General features: G+C 42.9%; 1 protein-coding gene across 5 annotated transcripts; it reads right to left on the reverse strand.

Annotated features, from left to right (window-relative positions):
- Positions 1-31: 31 nt before the first annotated feature.
- Positions 32-17,237, reverse strand: STOX1 (storkhead box 1). Of its 5 annotated transcripts, none has more exons than XM_035330238.1 (4): positions 17,120-17,237; positions 5,623-5,773; positions 1,478-3,776; positions 32-353 (listed from the first exon to the last, which is right to left on the reverse strand). In XM_035330238.1, exons 2-4 carry the CDS (start codon positions 5,768-5,770, stop codon positions 314-316), a joined length of 2,487 nt encoding a protein of 828 aa, XP_035186129.1. In that variant the 5' UTR covers positions 5,771-5,773; positions 17,120-17,237; the 3' UTR covers positions 32-313. The 5 variants fall into 5 exon arrangements, with proteins under 5 accessions (XP_035186129.1, XP_035186128.1, XP_035186131.1 ...); XM_035330237.1 differs by having other exon boundaries at positions 17,068-17,194; XM_035330240.1 differs by lacking the exon at positions 17,120-17,237 and adding an exon at positions 10,065-10,429 and having other exon boundaries at positions 1,478-3,517.
- Positions 17,238-18,611: the final 1,374 nt, after the last annotated feature.

The following is an 18,611-nucleotide window of genomic DNA, read 5'->3' on the forward strand; positions in this document are numbered from 1 at the left end:
AACACATACCCTTTCCAGATTAACAATGGGATCTAAGTGAAGTATATCAGTCCTCACTTTTATTAGACATAGGGATGCAAAAACTAGAGAGCAACAGAAACATGCCTTAGATCTCCACACTTTTAACAAACAGCTCTGATTTAGAGGCAGTCTCACACTGTGACTGGTCATAGTTATAGTATGGTTGTACTGTTAGAAAGAAAAAAGTTTACGTAGCTCATTAAAAAACTAATCAAACATTCATGACCACAGTTAGCTGAAGCAAGGAATGTTTTTGTGATTGTCCTCTCCTCCTTTTAGCATTATTATTCTTTTAGAATTTGGCAGGAAGCTTCATCTTCTTTTCAGTCCATCTAAAACAACAGAATTATTAGATGTCAGAGCTCATACTCTAAAAATAACTTGAACTGGCATAGCTTCTGGTACCTCAGATGGCATCAATACAACCAGAATGACCCTTTAAATACTTTTTGCTAAAGAACAACCAAGAGGCTTCAAGTGTCCATGTCCAAATAACACATTAAAATTCTGCTTGAGAGAGTGCACAGCCAAAAAGCTGCTTAAGAGGGGAGGAAAAAAAAAAAAAAAAAAAAAACACTTTAGCAGAATTTCCTTAAAATGGTAGTATGTGATTTGTTCCTTTTTGTACAAGTTTCTCAAGGTGACAATACATGTCTAATGAGAACTTGAGTGGTTTCATTGTACTTAAATACCAATCATTTAAGGTCTTAAGAACATATGATGCTATTAAAAATTGATATGTTTTTTTTTTTCCTCACAGCATTTTATCTTACATTCCTGTCACTTTAGTTAACACTTTTGTAAGTCTTACCCACATGCAACTATGTGAAATGTTGTTTCATGCTGGTTTGTTTTATTAATGAATTTTCAAAAATCCACCTGAAAAAATTACCTAGTTACAAGCAACACCTACCCTATGAAGGGAAGAGAAACCTCTAGGTCACGTGGTGGACACATTCACCAGGCTGTTGTAAGCAATTTTTATGATATTTTATGATACTTTAAATTACGATCGAACACCTTTATAAAACACTTATTCTTCATATACAACTGGGAAAACTATGGCAATATTGGTAATGTTATACGGTAAGGTCAACAGAAGCTGAGTGTTATTGTTAACAGGACCATACTAAGTTTATCCATCACCACGTTGCTTAACATTTCCGCACTTGTCTACATCTCCTTGTGTAAAGTAGAGCTCATAATATTTTCTTGTCTCAGGAAAGCAAAATGTAAACAGCAGCATTTGTATAGCAGACTTAGGGAGGAAGTCCACATAAAAAGACATGGTAGAACTATGCGTTTTGAGTATTTCTGGGTCATAAAATGTATGTTTTTAAAGACAATAATTTTGTTGTTGGGGCGAGGAATCTCTGGTGTACGGCAACTGGTCTACCTAAATCTGATTGTTAATTTGAAGATAAAACAACTAACACAGTCACATGTATTTTCTTACCTTGGGGAGTCAATCCCACTGTCTCCTGTTATGCTGTGGTTTTCTGTCCCCTCTGCGTGATTCTGTCCTGATAGCACAGTACATACATTCTTAAAAAACAGACCTTTCTTTCCTGGGGGGTTTCTTGTTTCTTTGGTTTGTGGGCCCAAAGCACGGCACACCACTACTTCTGTCTCACAGGGGGAGTTGAGCAAAGAGTCAGCCTCATCGGTGCTGCAGAAATCGGCTACAGCTGAAGCCTTCGCATGTTCAGTAAGGCCAGTTTCAACTTCCTTTCTGTGAACTGCTGGAAGAACCTGACTGCACAAACAACTTTCTACTCTAAAGTCTGGGTTTTGATGCTTTTTTGAGCCATCAAGTGATTCTGCAAAACCAGCACACCCGTTAAATCCATGGTCTCCAGAATCATGTTTATTTACAGTTGTATTATATTGTGTTGAATAAATATTAGCCTTGGAGTTTTTTAGAGCTGTCCGCATCTTTGGCACAGCTTTATTCCAGTCCCTTGTACCTGAAGATGCACGGCCAGGAGCCAAGTGACATGGTTCATTGCTTTCAGAATTGTCACCCAGATGCAACAAACTACTGGTGTCACAAGGATGCGCTTTCTGGTACGGAAGATGGCCCCTATCAGTAAATCCTTCACCCTCCAGCTCCATTGATCCAGGATGGCTGGCGCAGTCATATTTAAATACAAGGTCATTCTTTTTATCAGTCTTCTGTCTGTGTTGCACACCAAGTTCTTTTACCTGGCTAACATTGGTTGTATAACGTGAAAGACTGACGTTCTGAAACTCATTTGCTGTTTGATCTAATAACTCGCATACAGCGTCAGCTTTGTACCTGCAGTGCTTGTCTTTCGGATGTAATGAATGTTTTGCTGCTGCTTTGCACATACCGTTATCCCCAGTGTAGGAGGGAGGGGATTTTTGGATATCCCCATGATTCATTTCGACTTTTCCTCTGTGGATGTTGTCTTCAGAAATAACGCTCTCCACCAAGTATTTACTTTTATCGTCTATTTGCAAAGTACTGCTTTGTGGATAACTACAGTTTTCACTTAAACTGTCCTTCTTTAGCTGGGGAGAGGACCTATTAGCCTGAAGTAATTTGTTCTGCTTAGCATTGTCAGCCTGCATTTCAGCAACCAGTTGTGCAGCTTCATATTCAAAGGCTTTTGAGGAGTCCAAGAAACGTGGCCTTTGCGAATTCCTGTCTTGTTTTTGAGTCCTGGGCTTCAGCTGACTGTTCACACGACCTCTGTACCCTTTGGCATAAACGTTGTGTCTCCATGAGAGACCCTGAAAAGGGTTCTTGATCTGTTTTTTATATATGATGTGGGAATCCACTGCTACATCCAGTGGCTGGTGGGTCATGGTAGGTAGTGAAATGTTCTCATCCAGTTTCTGATTTGGGGATGTTAGCTCAGGCATGTGAGATTTCCTGTTGCTTCTGCTAATTTGCTTCTCTTTGTCTGATTTGGTTTTCCTGCTGTGTTTTGCTGTTCTAATTTGTGTCTTTTGAACACTCTCCTTTGAAAGATGCTTTTGCCTGGGAGTTAACGCTTCAGCAGAGATACCTTTACTGATACATTTTTTCCTCTCCTCAAACTTTTGCATTAATTTTGTGTGCTTAATCAAATTATCAACCGTGAGAGTAGGGTTAATACGCTTGATGATTTCATGTTCAATATCACGGGGCATATTATCCAAGTTGTCTTCATCTCGGACTGGCCACTCCTTGGGAGGAAACTGGGCTGAAAAAGTAGAGAACTCCTTCTTCTTTTTCTCTTTTTTGGAAGTACTTCTCCAGAAAAGGCCAAGGCCAAATTTTTTGCATTTTAGTTTCTCTTTCACTGATGTCAGGGATTTGATGGTGTCCCAGGAGTGGTTTTCAACAGATGCAGAGATCACTTGAGTTTGAATTGAAGGCTTCAACTCACTGCGGCCTTTCTTACCTCCTCCATTAGCTTCATGGTTCATTAGTTGCCGATATCTTTGGTCACTGAGCATATTTTGGTCAGGGAGACAATGGCAGGATCTGTAACGGGATACAGCAGGAAAGTTTTCTTTCACTGGGTCTGCACAGCTCCCAGCGTTTACAAGGTAACTGATGGAAGACAAGGAGCAGCAGCTGTCCTCCGGCAGGACTCTTTTATTGTCTTCTGGGGCATCATTTGCAACAAAGTAGGTGTTGGGGGTGACCATGAAGTATCCTTCTCCTGTATGATAGATTTTCCTTTCTTTAATTAGAGCACCAAGGATATTGTATAAGATTTTGTGGGAGGGAACTGCAATGCCTACAACAAAGATATTACAGATATTTCAAATCAAAAATAAGTTTTCAAATAAAATGGAAACTGGTTGAAGAATAACTTGCACGTAACAGACCTGGAAACAACTCAACATGAAATACCCAATGTATTTAGCTTGCGGGATTCAGAATCAGTTTGCAACTGAAATGCCAATGGGAAATACTCAATTTCAACATGAAAATGTCTGGTACCACAGGACAAACAGTAGGATTTTTTAAAAATACATCACCAGCAATTGTGCTTTCACCCAGCTGTCGCGAGCCACATCCCTGCAGGGCTCCCTGCAGGACAGGGCCAGCCCCAGCTCCGCCGCCAGCGAGCAGCAGCCTGTGATGATCCTTGTGCGTCCCTTCCAGCTCGGGTATGCCGTGATCAGCCCTGAGCCGGGGAGAGGTGAAGCAGCCAGGAGAGGGCAGCACAGAAACGCCATCCCGCCGAGGTGGCTGCAGGCCGGCCAGCGGCTTAAGGATCAGCAAAACCCTTTTAACTCTCTCAAGGTCATTCCTCGCTGATTAGGGAAGATCGCCCCTGAGGAATAAGGTAAAGATAGCGGCGTTTCTGGTGGCAGCAGTATTCTCTTTTGAATAAGCAAGGATGTTCCCTTTGCATCTGTCAATACATGATTTTTGTGAGACCTTCTGCCAGGTAGAAGCCAAGCTATGTGTTGCTCAAGGCATTTGCTTCTTGGTGGGTTATTTAAGAGCACCTTTTATCCCTTTTTTCTCTCTCAAGCTCCTGGTGCAATTTTGTCAGATGACAAATGCTCCCAAAATTTACCTCACTGAGACTGGTCTCAGCTGCTGGTTTTCCCTCAGGTGTCACAGTCCCAGCATCGTTAGTCTGGTGACATCTGACCAGCTGCCCCAGATGCTGCTGATCTGCCCCCAAGAACGAAGACTTCCAGCAAAGAACAAACATAGCAAGAAAAACGTTCTCTCCCTCTACAGACTTGGGGAGTACGGCTTCTGGCTGAGCTGAAAATGCTACCTCGTGGTGTCTCAGTGCACATATGGGCTGCATCACATTCCTGGCAGCTTTTGGACCCAGTTTATGGAGGTGCATTAAAAAATTTTCCCAGTAGTGAAAATGCTTACCAGATCAACCTGTAACATTTGCAGAGCTAAAACCTGCAAAGAATCAAAAGAGGAAGCTCAGAGTGAAAACAGGGAACCTCCCGCAAAGGGCTATATTGAGCCTTTACAGAGACACATGCACATACACCCCTTCAATACTGCAGATTTAAGGGACATTTTTCAGATTAAAAGAAAATGCAGCATTTAAGGGAAGAGACTACTCCCCCATCAGAAGAGCTCATTAAAGCTAATTTGGTGTAATTAATCCCCTTTCAGGAAGGAGGGAGCTGGAATTTGACCAACAAACCTGATTTTGCAGGCAGCTCTGTTTCAGGTACCAGCCACCAGATGTAGCTCCCCTACTGTAGACCCCTTTGCCATCAAAAACGTGTTCCTGGCTCTTAAAGGAGGATTCAAAGCCTTACTGATCTGGCAGTCTGCTTTATGCTTTTCCAGACCTGGCATCTGAATCCCTTATCTGTTCTTTCTGATCCTTGAGGAAGGACATGCTCTCAATGTACTAATGAAGCCAGTTTATTAAAATCTGTAAAAAGAATCATACTCAAATCAGTGTTAGTGATGCCCACAGACTGATAAGGACTCCATACATATTTGTGCATTTCCCAGTTGCCTGATGGTTTGTAATCTTCCACATTGCCTGTTTTGCTTGTGAGTGTTCATTGATGACTTGCCCAATATCACAAACACAAGCTTGATGGTGCAGTCACTTTTAAAAGGAGGAGAAACAAACACTTTACCTGGATAACTTTTCACTAACTTCTCCACCAAAGTTTTCTGTGTGACCATCATTCGATCTGCATTCATGTCTGATATGGCACAGCAGATTTCTTCTACCAGAGGAAGAGACTGTGGCAGCGAGCAAGGATTCATGAGAACGGAGCACATCACCTGAAGTCCAGAAGGAAGGAAAAGACAAAGAAGAAAAAGTTGTTTGAATGGAGCATTGATTCATTTTTCTATTAGCCACGATTATATGGTGTTGCTTCAGAGCAAGTATCTTATCCTCAGCTACTTTTATTTCACTAACTACTCATCAGTATTTCTCAGAGAACACAAATGGCTCTAAATACTTAATGTTTTTGTAAAGAAGGCAACAGAAGGCTACCTTAGGCACATCGGTTTGTTTGGCATTCAATTCCAGCTTAAACCTTCATTTAGCTCAGTAAACAGGGAGCTGAGAGAGGAGAGAGAGAATTAAATCTGATGACTGATGACTTTTTGATGACTGTTTACAAACAAAACCATGCAGAACCTGTATTTCTCTGAGTAGCTAATGAAAAATGTCAGCATCCAACATTCTAAGCACAAAATCTTTTCACCCGATCAGAATACAGGAAGAAAAAAGACCAGCAACAGTCTCTAACACACAAATTGGAACAGGAATGGTAAATTTTCCATTTTTAGACCGGGCTCTAGAACTACAGGTTATCTACTGGACTGTACAGAGAACAAAAATGCTTGTTATAACTGACAAACAGGTTCCATCATAATTTGTACTTCACCAGTGCACACCTTTTTTAGGCTACATCACCTGGTCACGTCTCCTGGTCAGAGACAACAACGCTGTCCCCGCTTTGCACGGCGAAAGCAGAGGCTCGGACGGGCAAGAGCAAAGCCCTGCTCCCCCAGCAGTGCTGCAGCCCCAGCCCATCCCCTGCCCAGCAGAGCACAGCGCACCTCCTGCCAGCAGTTCAACAGTTTGAGTTTTCATTTCCCTCCCTCTCACAAGGACAGGATACTGCACTTGGAATAATGTAGGAAAACCTGAAGTAAAGACTTCTCCTGAAAGCTGGTGAGAAAGAATGAAGCAGAGACTTACCTGAGGTCTGTGCATACATTAAGACTATGACTGTGTACACCTCAGACAAAACCAGACGTTTTTCTATTCTTCAGGTAGATCCACAATCTGTTCTCACTACCTGGTGGTATTTCGTGTTCTCTTCCCTGGTCTCTGTTGCAGAAAGCCCCTGGGTATGCTCAGCTGCCAGCTCGTTACTTCACGAGGCAAAAGCTAGAGCTAAATGCTAACAGCGATTCTCCCGCTAGTGAGAAGTGACAGCTTCGATTAAGCGATGTTCAGGTTTAACTAAACTGCAGTTGGGTAGTCTGTTGGACGACTCTGCAACCTGATATTTATCCTTTTGGCAGAAAACTAGAACACAAACATTTCTCTGAGTAAATGAATTAAGCAACAGCACTTGGAAAAGCTTAAATTGCTGTTGACCTTTGTTTTACAACTGCAGTTAGGTTCAACAAAAAGCTCTCAGAGAAAAATCCTGGCACACAGTTTCCCCCATGACGTTGCTAGGACACTCCTTGCAGGTGCAGGAAGCATTGCAGGGTTTCTTTTTGTATGGGAAAAGACTGTGCACTGAGTAATAACTCTTGTGAACACTTCGCTGTCTCGCTCTCTTCTGTAGGCACACAGAGCTGCAGCCAGTTTTACCATTTGTTGCTGTAGAGCACCAAACTGCTAGGGAATAAAACACCAAATGTAATGGAAATGTATTAATGATCTTTATGAATACTAATTATCATGCCATCATTGCCCACATCTGTCTCACAGCCTCAAATCCCACGTCTCTTTCAAGGGGAAGCCCTTTCAGGATAATATTTAAAACAAAGTAGTAAGCAAAAGCCAGCTTGATACTAAAGGAAAAAACATATTAGAATTGCATTTATCACAATGCAAGCCTATTTAAAATGCTCATTGTAGATCAGTGCTAACAACAGGAATATTAGACATCATTCCCTCCTGACTTCGAAAGAAAATCTGAAATAGGCAAAGCAAAAATCAGATCATTGCCAACGCCGCTAGGTAGTTTTGGGGAAAGACCCAGGCAGCAGCCTACACGTGTCCATCAATTTCTTATTAAAAGAAGCTCAGGAAAGTTGCTCGGTGTCTGTCCCTGAACAGACCCAAAATAGCCCCTGCAGAACCCCTGCACCCCTCCCTGCTCTACATAAGCTGTCTGATGAGGCTCATCTGCTTGGTTGCTTTATAGTTTTTGTAAGGACTTGCTTACAGTTACATGCAAGGTACCTGTCAGCCCTCAAGGATCTCAGGGTAACCCTCTTGGTTGTTTAAATACGGCACATTTCACGCTCCGCAGCTCTCACAGAATCACATTTACCAGTCCCCAGCTAGGCTCTTTGCCAGTAGTCACATATTATTGTCCTTCAGTTTGGTTTACCATTCTATTCAAACGCTGCTTATTACCTGGACACCCAAAACCCAAGAATACCCTTTTAGAGCACGTATCGATCGCAGTGTGGGCAAGTCACCTGTAATACGAGCACTGGTGCACAGGAAAAGCCTCCAAACTCAGGGTACAGGAAAGTCTCTGGGTATTCTTGACCTGCACAAAGTGATTTTTTTGTTCCATGCCTGTAACGTGAGCTTTCCCTCTTTTCACGGGGTTGTTTAACCAGAAAAATGTGTACAATGCAAGTTTTTTCAAGGTAAAAACAGGCTGATCCTGAGACAATGAACAGAGGCACATTTTATTGCATGAGAGCTCCATTTACTTCTTAAAAGCTGGGGTAAAGAATTTATATTACAATAAAAGGTTAATAATAACTAATTAGTTCTGGGGAAAAATAAATGCCAATCAACAATAATCTCCACTACATGATTCCACTTACATCTGCTGAGAGGCAACACCTGGAAAGTACATTTAGTAGCTGTCTATCTAGGACTCTATAATTGAGTATAAAACCCCACTGATCCTGTGCCTCTTTGCATGAGAGCCCTAACCTGTTTGATTTGCTTCACTTTCTGCAGAAATGCAAGAGGAATACTATGAGCAAGTACAGTTCTGCTACAACTCCAAGGCTTCTGCTTTTCTGTAGACTAAAGCGCATCCTGGTCACATTTTATAGCATGTTATAATTAAAACCTAGGAAAAGTTTTAAAGAGGAAGAAAGTTAAAAGGAACATAGAAAGATTAGGAACTTTTGTAAAATCACTTTTTGAACATTTATGGAGATTTTAACTCTTATTAAAGGATAGCATTCCTATGTGGATTCCAAAGACAGAGTTAAGGTTCTTAGATCAGTTTCAGTTACAAGCATATAACCAGGAAGCTCCATTTTGGCATAGCCATTGTGTACCAGACTCTCTTTTCAGAAACATCTCTTCACTGATGCAAAGAGCAAATAGTTCAACTCCATTAAAAGCTGTCATGTCTTGCAACACGTTCAGTCTGTTACTGAAACAAGCAGAAGCTCTGAAGAACAGCAGGCTTTCTGTTTATTTTGTACAATTCCCTGAGAGAAACAAAATGACTGTCAGTTAAGGTCACTGACACTTCGTCAGCGGGAGCTGAAGGAGCAGCTGCACACACTTCAAAATGTCAGGTTTCCTCAACCACTGATTCCTGCAAGGACACTCCCAGATGACAACAATTAGGCAACGTCCTCCACTTAGAGACAGTGGCTGACGCTTACAGATGGAGGACGATGCCATGCCACAAAAAGAGCATGTCTGGGTGTTGAAGACGAGCAGGCAAGTTGTTCAGTGCTTGGAGATCTGTTTCACTCACAACAGCTGTCAAAGCAGCCACCTAGCAAACCATACAAACGCATCTGCCTCAGGGTCACACTCGCTGTTTTCAGAGTAACTGGCAGAGAAATTGAGCTATGAGCAACCTCACTTGGCAATTATTTTTCAGTATACTTTAACTCGCTTTTCAGTCAACTCACATACGGCATTGGCTATATCCAGCACAGCTGATAGCAAGGAAGGCCACCTTCAGCCCTTTCAGCATTCAATGTCTGGCATAAAAGGCAAAATGATTCAAAAGTTTCATTGCAAGGAGATAAAAATAACATAAAACATAAGGGTCCCAGGTAAGCTGCAAAACCATGCAAGTAGCCACGGAGGCAAGCAGTAACAGAGGAATAAACAAGTCATTGGCAATGTCTCTGACTCCTGTAATTGTCTGCAGGTGCTGCCAGCCAGAGCTACAGGATTTTGACACAAGCACATCTTTTCCACTTGGCCTGGTCCAAAAAGTCCTTTTGCAACCCTGGCATTTCTCCAGTGAAACCGCTTGGCTTTTTCCTTGCTCCCAGCCCTACCCTCTCTTCTGCAGTAAATCTCAGCCCATCCAAATAGCTCTTTAATGTCAAAATATTTGGTCTAAGAAGTGTTACTGGGTGCTGGTTAGGTACTTACCCATAGAGCGAAGAACACTGTAAAAACATCATCGTGCTGTTGTGCATTCCTGCGTCTGCTCACCTAAAGGTCAGCTCAAACTGCTGCAGTATTCCCAAGGCCAGCTCCTGTGCTGGGAAATGTGCTGTCACACAAAAGGCACTCACAAAAAGCATACAACTCAAGGCAACAGGCATGGGAGTAAAATAACTACAAGCATGTCCCCCTACCCTGAGTGGGGGACCAAAATTAACTCCTTTGCACACCCCCTGGCTTCAGCTCACATTTACCCCAGCCATGGAAAGTCTCGCACTGGTCTTTTAGACTAACAGCACCCATGGAGCTCTTCAAAAGAGAACATAGCCCCTTGCAGAGGGTTCCAGCAAACCATGAATCGGGACAAAAGAGCTATTGCGTCCCACTTGCTCCCAGGCAACCCTTGGCCAAATCCCACCCACAGCAGGAAAAGCTGCCGGAGAGCTTAGTGCTGTTGTAGCAGCCGTCAGACCCAGGGTCCTGGCTTTCAGTGAGGGCAAGAGCCACCAGCACACACACACGGAAGGAAGTTCTCAGATCTTGTTTCAGGCCATATCCCACTGCAGGGAGTGTTGTCATTCAGCTGAGAACAAAGCTTTGATGGTATATGAGCAATTCACAACTGTCTGAGAAGCCCATGATGGTGAAGGATGTCCACAGCCACTTTTAGCTTCCTCTCTCCTTAAAAAGAAATACAACTCTAAAGACAAACCCCATGCTAAAGAATAAGATTCTGCACCTGGGCTAAAATTCTGCGAAAACTAGGTTGCAATTTATGGCTCAAAGGAAATGGAGAGTAGCATGTTTGCCATCACAAGAGGTCTTGGAGAAGTTGTTTGGTCACTGCAGAACTAACAGCAGTAGTTTGGATTTGAGGATATTGGCCCAGAGTTCCCAAACCTTTCCCCATAACTTTGGGGCTATTAAACTACACTTTCATACTTCAGTTCATCTAAATTTCAACCAAAAGGAAATGACAAACAGAGCAACTGAGCACCTCCACTCTGTTACAGAAGATCCAGTAAATATCTTTTTCAAGAACCAGTTGTGGAGAACCCTTGCTGCGAAGGCTGTTGGGTCACACAGCAAGGTGAAGCCTCCCATGGGAGTTACAAAGATGCACAGGTGCCTGGGGGATACTGAAGATGTAGAACAATTGATGGGGGAAAAGTAAACAGTGCTGTCTATGAAGTACCTAAGTGAGTGTTCTTTATGGCAAGCTACCTTTATTGCAGTATAGGAAAATATTCAATAACAATAGTATAATTTTCAACCTTAGAAGCTCAGCATATAGCTGGCCGTAGAGCACAAAGGAGAAATCCTGTATCGGGGTGGAAGGGAGTACTAAAAGGCAACAAATAAAACCTCATTTGGGAGTGGTTCATTTGTTTTAGAGAAGTAGAATAAAATTCACAGAGGTTCAGTTTATTTCAGTTTAAAAACAAAAACAAACCCAGCATTTTGGCTTTCAAACAAACTGAGGTTGCTAAACAAACAGCAGTTGCAGTTGTGCCACTGCCCAGGAAGCTTTCTGCTTCAGTACAAAGCAGGCTGCTCACGGGGAAGCTGTGAGCTGCCAGCAAACGGACCACGGCTTGCCACTGATGCATCAATGTAAGATAAAACATACTAGGAAAAAAAATGGATTATTTCCAAGGGTTTCACAGTACTCTCACCAATGTGGGCAGTTCTGCATACTGAGCTCTCTGTTAGCAGTAAACACTGTGTGAGTCACAGCAATGATGCACAGCACTAGCATCTTTGTTTTAGTTCTCCCGAGAGTGTTTTTATAAAATACAGTAAGGAACTGGCAGAGAGTGGCTCTGGGTGGATGTTGTTTTGGCAATGCAGACACCTACATCTCTCTAACCTTTTTTTTTTTTTTTTAAAAAAAAAAAAAAAAAAAAAAAAACAAAAAAAAAAAAACCTCTTGCGAGTATCACAGCAGTTTTATCAGGCTAAGGAAAACTGTGCTGCCATCATCCTGGTTTGGGGGGACCTGACAGCAGCCCCTCAAGAAGATGATGTAGCCAAGCTCTGCGCAGCTGTGCATGGTGGGAGGATGAAGGACAGCAGGCATCAGCTGGAATGAGAGAGGTTCAGCCTGGCTATAAGGAAACCCTTTCCACCCTTCAGAACAGCCCAGCAGTGGAGCAAGTTGCCCAGAGAGTTGTGCAGTCTCCAGTCCTGGGGAGTTTCCAAGATGTGACTGGACAAATCCCTGAGCAACCTGGTCCAACCCCACAGCTGTCCCTGCTTTGAGCAGGAGGTGGGATAGGCTCCCAGGAACAAGGTGACAGTCCAGACATCCAGCTTAATTGGACACTGGTGCCTGGGCCTCCCACAGCGGCTCTCATCACCCACTTTGACCACCCTGTTTTCTGTAACCCAATGCAACAGCACGTTTGACCTCTGCTAGCTGTGAAGTTTTCTTGGCTTACACCAGATTAAAGAAAAAAGGGGATGGTTACCCTTACATCACATCAGTGAGGCCATGCAAAACAGCATCTGAATGGAAAACCTATTGGATTTCTTCTCAACCTTCAAAGAGCCACTGTTTTCATAACCTTTCTTTTGTCACAACCAAACTCCATCTGTACATGCTTGTTGTTAGAGCTGGTGCTCTCTGGTGGTGAAGTGGACACATGCTAAAGCATGAAGGCAATACAGAAAAGCTAAACTAAATGACGTCTCTGATTTTGAAACCATATCAATATCAGACTAATAAATGCACTTTATTTTATTAACTGCGTGGTATTAAAATAATAGCAAATGAGCTCTTCAAATGCCCTCATCCTCACTAAGAAAGTTAAAACCTGCTGTTGAGGATTCAAAGTGCGAGAATGCAAAAAGACAGCTCAGCACAGCTCAGTCTGTGTTCCTGAACTTTGCTTTTTCACTCAAAAGACAAATAAGTTTATTCTGCTGAAAACTTGTAGCATTGAGAAATACACAGTACATGTGAAGTTCTGCACAACTAATCTTATTAGAGGTAATGTTTAGAAAAAACAGAGTCAATTGAAATGAATGGAGTTTACTATATGTGGAAAATACACTCCTGTTCAATGGTACTTGTTAAAGGGTGCAGCTAGAGAATATGCAGTGAAACAGTGGAAAAATATGCACACACATGTTTTTGCGGATAACACCTTACAGGAAATTCAACCTGAGCAGATGTGGTAAATCCATCTGGATTTTGAAGAGCATTGTAGTGCCTTGCTGCTGTGAGTTCAAACAGCAGATCAAATATAGCAGTTGGGTTCAGTGCAAAACACCAAGAAAAGTCTTTTGTAATACAGGATTGATAACTTACTAAGAACTCCACATGGAAAAGCATGAAACAGTCAGAGGTGTCACTTCATTTGAAGTCAGTGATTAGGACTCAACGCCAGCTTAAAATTAGGTGCTAAACAATACAAAATAATGTGAGATTTACACTGAGAGAATTGATTCAGTAAGCCAAAGATAGCAAAAGTAGATAAAAAGTTCTCCTTCGAGAAGTACAAATGTTTTCTTCCCTTTTTGATCCCAAAGATGTATTGGGCAGTCACCACTGGAACAACTGCAATATCCAGGAGAACCCGACTACAACAGAATATACAAGTTAGTAAATTCTGCATCAGAGACGTTACTGAAATTAAATTGAGAATAAAAATTAAAAACACAACTGAACTGCTTGTCTTCTGACAGCCTATATGCAGCAGTGCAAAATCAAACATTTCTGTTCATCCACTCTTTTTCAAGCCTGAAGAAAATAAAAAAGGAACAAACTTAAAAAGAAACCTGAAGAGTCCGATGTGAAGCACGACCACATACTGAGAGTTACACTTCACAGAAGCTAACTCCATTGAAGTACAAAAGTATTCTGCTTTGACTTGCAAACCTACAGCCCCACTAGTGAGGCAGGATGAAAGTCCCTGGAAGAAGGGGGCTCCAGAAGAGAGGAATCCCAAGGAGCACATCCCAGCCTCTTGCAGAGCCACTGTCCTCACCGAGACCAGGTGTTCCCATGGCAAAACAGGATCTGCTGCTCACACAGCCACGATTTCAGCTGTAGTTTCTTTAGATTCTGCAGCAGAGAGATGCTGACACTGACATGAATTGCTGTGAACAAATTCAAGGTACTGAAGTGAAAATAAAGAGAGACAATCTTTGTCCTCCTTTGTGCTTTTTAGCTATTTCTGAGTGCTTCACTTCTCCCTCAGCCCACCTGGGAAGCTGCAGGGCTTGTTTTAGCATTCCTAGGGAGTAACTTGCAGCCCTGCAGGGGAGATGCTGGATCAGCAGCAATTTCAGGCCTCTGAAGCTTAAACAAACGAAAAAATCTGGATTTTCTATTGTTTGCCTCTACCTGATGGGAACCACAGAAAGGGAACCAGGCAGCTCAGCACATGGAAGAACTCCGGGAAGACAGAAAGGAGCTGGTTACGACCAAGGAGAAGCAAGTAGCTACAGCAATGCGTCCTCCTGGGCTCGCCCCCCCCCCCAGTTTTTCTCTTCAAACGCCCTGGAGTGATGCTCCTCAAACCGAGCTGTGCCAGCTGTATCCCAGTTTATACCTGTCCTGCCCCTCTCCCCGGGGCTGCCCAGGGCAGGGGGAGCGTTTTGCTCCTCATTTGGTTAACAACAGACTGAACAAGCACCGGAGATGGGCCCTCAGGGGTGTTAGCATTGCCACCCAGGCCGCTCAGCTATCTGACTGGGAGAACAAGGGGGTTAAAACTAGCCCCCCTACTTAACCCTCCGAGGGAGAGTTGAATTGCCGTGGTTTTCCCTCCACCCGCCGACTGGGAGAATATAACAGCTGCCCCCCAGCCCTGGGAGTAGCGTGCAAACCAGAGCCTGGCTCCGGAGGCAGGAGGAGAAAGAAAGTTGTTTGGGATTTACCTGGGAACAAATACAGCAGGGCGGTTTGCGATTCCTGATAAGCTTTCGGGGCTGGAGTTTCCAGTTTTTGCTCAATCTCTCAGTGGCTGACATCAGTCAGGGTGCAGTCTGTTTGTAAAGCCAAGATGTCCAACTCCCAGTGCGTTTCTCTAGAGCGAGCCTTATTTGAACCGCAGGGAGCAAAGGAGCAAAACTAAGACCAGAGGGACACCTGAGTCTTCTGGTGACCAGCAGTAGCCAGGACGGTTCCTTGAGTTACAGCAGTGAGGAGGCCTCCTGAATGCTCAGGGCTTGAAAAACAGAGTGCATCGGGGGCTGGAGCACTGGAGCATGGCAAGACCCTCACACCCATGATTCCCAAGGATAATTCTTCACTGAAACGTGACTTGGCAAAATTACCACTGCAGTGCTGTGTGCCCCTTGCTTCTCATTTACTGTACAGCGAACAACTGGTTGTGGATTAAAGAGAGAAACAAACAAACAAACAAACAAAAACTTACAACTGTTGGCTGATTTTTCTCATTACACTGAGAACTCAGTCTTGGCCCTTTTAATGTACTGTGGGCGTAGATACAGATATTGCAACCAGGTATCTGTGAAAATTCATCAAACAGTAACATAGTTGGCAGACACTGCTATTGCTATGTGCTGCAGTAAAGGATGTCCTGAGAACCACCTTGGACATTCCTTTGTTCCCTACATCCCAGCCACGAGTCGTGGAGTACAAGAAACCCACGTGCCTTGAATTCCACTTTACTGCAAATAATGGCTTGAGAGCAGATAGATTAAAACAAGCAATCTGTATAAAATAAAGACTGCTAACATGATACCAATAGCTTCATTTTTAAATATTGTCAACTTTAAGAAACAAAACCAAGAAACTTTGTCCCTTGTATTTTAGTTGTCTAACTTGTCACTCGCTTTCCTGGAACAAAATACATACAGGGAATGGGAGAAAAGCCTTCCAGAGCAGAACATGGTCATTATCATGAGGGATGGAAGAAAAGACACAGAGTACCTCAGTTTTTACCAGAAAATTACCTAAACAAAGACACTAAAATTGCAAATTGGTTTCAGAAGGGAGGGAGGGAAGGAAGGAAGGAATCCCTTCAACATCAAATATTTGAAAAAGAGAAATTCACAAAAAAGCTTCTTCAAAGGCATTTGATAAAAGAAACAGTAAGAGAACTCCAACTTGTTAGAAGCCCCTTTGGGTATTACTGCAGTGTGAGATAAAACGTTAGGGGAAGTTTTGTAATTCATTTACGGAAATAATTTTCATTTGGCCAGCCACCCTGTGCATGAGAAAAGAGGTTACTGGGAAGCAAGAGGATGAAAAACCAAAAGAATGGAGTTCTCTCAATCATTTTCAGGAGACTAGCAAGTAACAACGTATCAATAGTCACAAGTAAAATAAAACAACTACAGCAAGAGGGGATAACCTCCAACATACTTAGAAGTATCATGTCTTTTTAGATGGAGACCAGTAAGTAAAATGTTGCTCTTGCTTATAATGCCCTACCTGGGTTAACAGTGAAGAGGTCAGTAGGCTACTCACAACCAGGAAAAACAAAGCTCTCACCGGAGCACGTGCAGAAAGTTACCAGAGTGCCCAGAGAAATGAGACTGCATGAAGAGATCGAAGAGTCAGAAAACAGGGCTGAGACAGAAAAGAGCTATTCTCTGCAAACTATTAGGAAAGCGGTATAAATACTAGGAAAAGGGGGGGGGTGAATAAAATTCTATGTGATTTAAGCTAAAGCCACCATTAAGAGAAGCATAAACAGGTTGAGCTGGCCAAGGACAACACAGGCTAGGCGCTACAAGTTTTCACATTGAAAATTTTGAAAGAGGTAATTCTTAAGTCTTCCAAAAGGTGACAAAGTTCAGGCTTTGAGAAAGAATTCAAAACTGCTGTTTCATTTGGACTGCTACTTCTCTTCAACATAAAGCTTCTGTTACCTAATCAGATCCAGTTCTGCCTGAGGTAACGTGTACTTCTAACTTTAAAATGCATCCCCTGACACAGAGGATTACCGAGCTACCCTCAGGGAAGCATAACAATAAACCTCTCAAAAACAACAGCTATGAAAATTCCTACCTCTGGAAATTCAACTAAGCCGGGATTCGGGATTCGTTTGCACTTCAAGTACCTCGTAGTTACTATGGGGCTGAACAGCTGCAAGTCTTCATTTCAGCATCTACTTAGTCTTTGCCATGTTTCTGGTTTGGCTACTGATGCTTACAATCCTTTAGTTTGGGGCTAGTGGTTCAGATCAAAAGGTTAATGCAGGCACCTGAGCTGAGCCAACGCAAGAGCTAGGCTGCCCATTCATCACTCATCGGGGTGTTTCTTGGTAATTACACCTTGCTGTCTCCTATAATCACTTTCAGTAGAGAACAGTCCTAATTAACCACAACAAAACCACATGGAAAATTGCAAAATGTACAGAAGCTTCACTGGCCAAACCAATGGCTGCAGTAAAAAAATGAGGAGCTGTGAGGCAGCATTTAAGTACCAAGAGCAGAAATTTAGTTAATGCAACTGCCACATTTCAGAGCATAATTCAGTGGCACCCTGGCATTAAGAGCACTCAGTAATCTAGCAGCTGCATTTTCATGTATATTCAAAGCCCTTGATTGCAGCCTGGCCTCATTAGACTGAAAAGGTTACTAGCAAAATTAATTGAATATGAGCTAATTGCAGGTACTAAATAGCAATGATGAATAAATACAGTTTTCACCAGTATGATCTTTAAAATACACTTTTTCCCCCCAGATTGCTTTGTTATTGTTCCTGCTGCCAGATGTGATAGCATGTTCTCTGTGTATCCCCTGAATGCTACTAAATTAAACAAAAGGGGGAGCTGAGACAGTTACTGCTGCGATAGGCTATCTTCTGCAAAACTCTTAACTATTTTTTCCAGTGAATAATTATGTACTTAAGGTAGCAACCTGAATGTGCCCAAGCCTGATTTCTTCTTAGATCTTCCATCAATTTCACTTTTCCCTGTTTTTAGAAAAACTCTTAAAGACCCCTTCAGAGCTTCTTTTTGGTCAGCATTTCCAGAGGAATGAAGACTAAAAGCAGCTGCTGAGATCACAGCATCATCTCCAGAGCATCATTAGGTAACAAAATGACTTCCCTGCCAGGCAGCCATCACCCCACCGAGCTGCAGGGGCCCCACGGTGCTGAGCACCCTATGCCTTTACCTGCTCCAGTGGCAGCACGCTCTGTAGCTATTTTTCACATAAATCTTTGTGCTGATTCCATCCATAACATCCAGCTTCAGAGTTTTTTTCTAGGCATCATTCTTTGTCTGAAAACGTTCATGGTGAATGAAACTGAACGAGTCTTCCACTGGTTATGAATGCACTTCCCAGCCAATTAGAGTATCACTCTCTGGACAGTCACCTCTTCCAAAAACACCACTATCTGCAACAAAACACCTAAACCAGCCTGGTTCCTATCACATTTTCCCTAAACGTTGATTGCCCATGTGCACAACTGCACTGCAACAACTCACCGGGTCACCACCAAGTGGGCTTCAAAGCAGACCTCTGGCAGGTGAGACCTGGTTTGCCCCAGTGTCCGTAGCAGGGAAAGACTGCGGTGGTGATACCCTGCTTGTTCCTTGCTTTCGC

This window comes from Oxyura jamaicensis, chromosome 6 (genome assembly GCF_011077185.1).
Source record: "Oxyura jamaicensis isolate SHBP4307 breed ruddy duck chromosome 6, BPBGC_Ojam_1.0, whole genome shotgun sequence".
In the NCBI taxonomy this organism is placed as follows: Eukaryota; Metazoa; Chordata; class Aves; order Anseriformes; family Anatidae; genus Oxyura; species Oxyura jamaicensis.

Coding starts and splice junctions, on each gene's coding strand:
- STOX1 (XM_035330236.1), bottom strand. Junction 3,777..5,622: donor GTTAGTGAAAAGTTATCCAG/GTAAAGTGTTTG, acceptor TCTTTGTTGTAG/GCATTGCAGTTCCCTCCCAC. Junction 354..1,477: donor AGTGGGATTGACTCCCCAAG/GTAAGAAAATAC, acceptor CTGTTGTTTTAG/ATGGACTGAAAAGAAGATGA.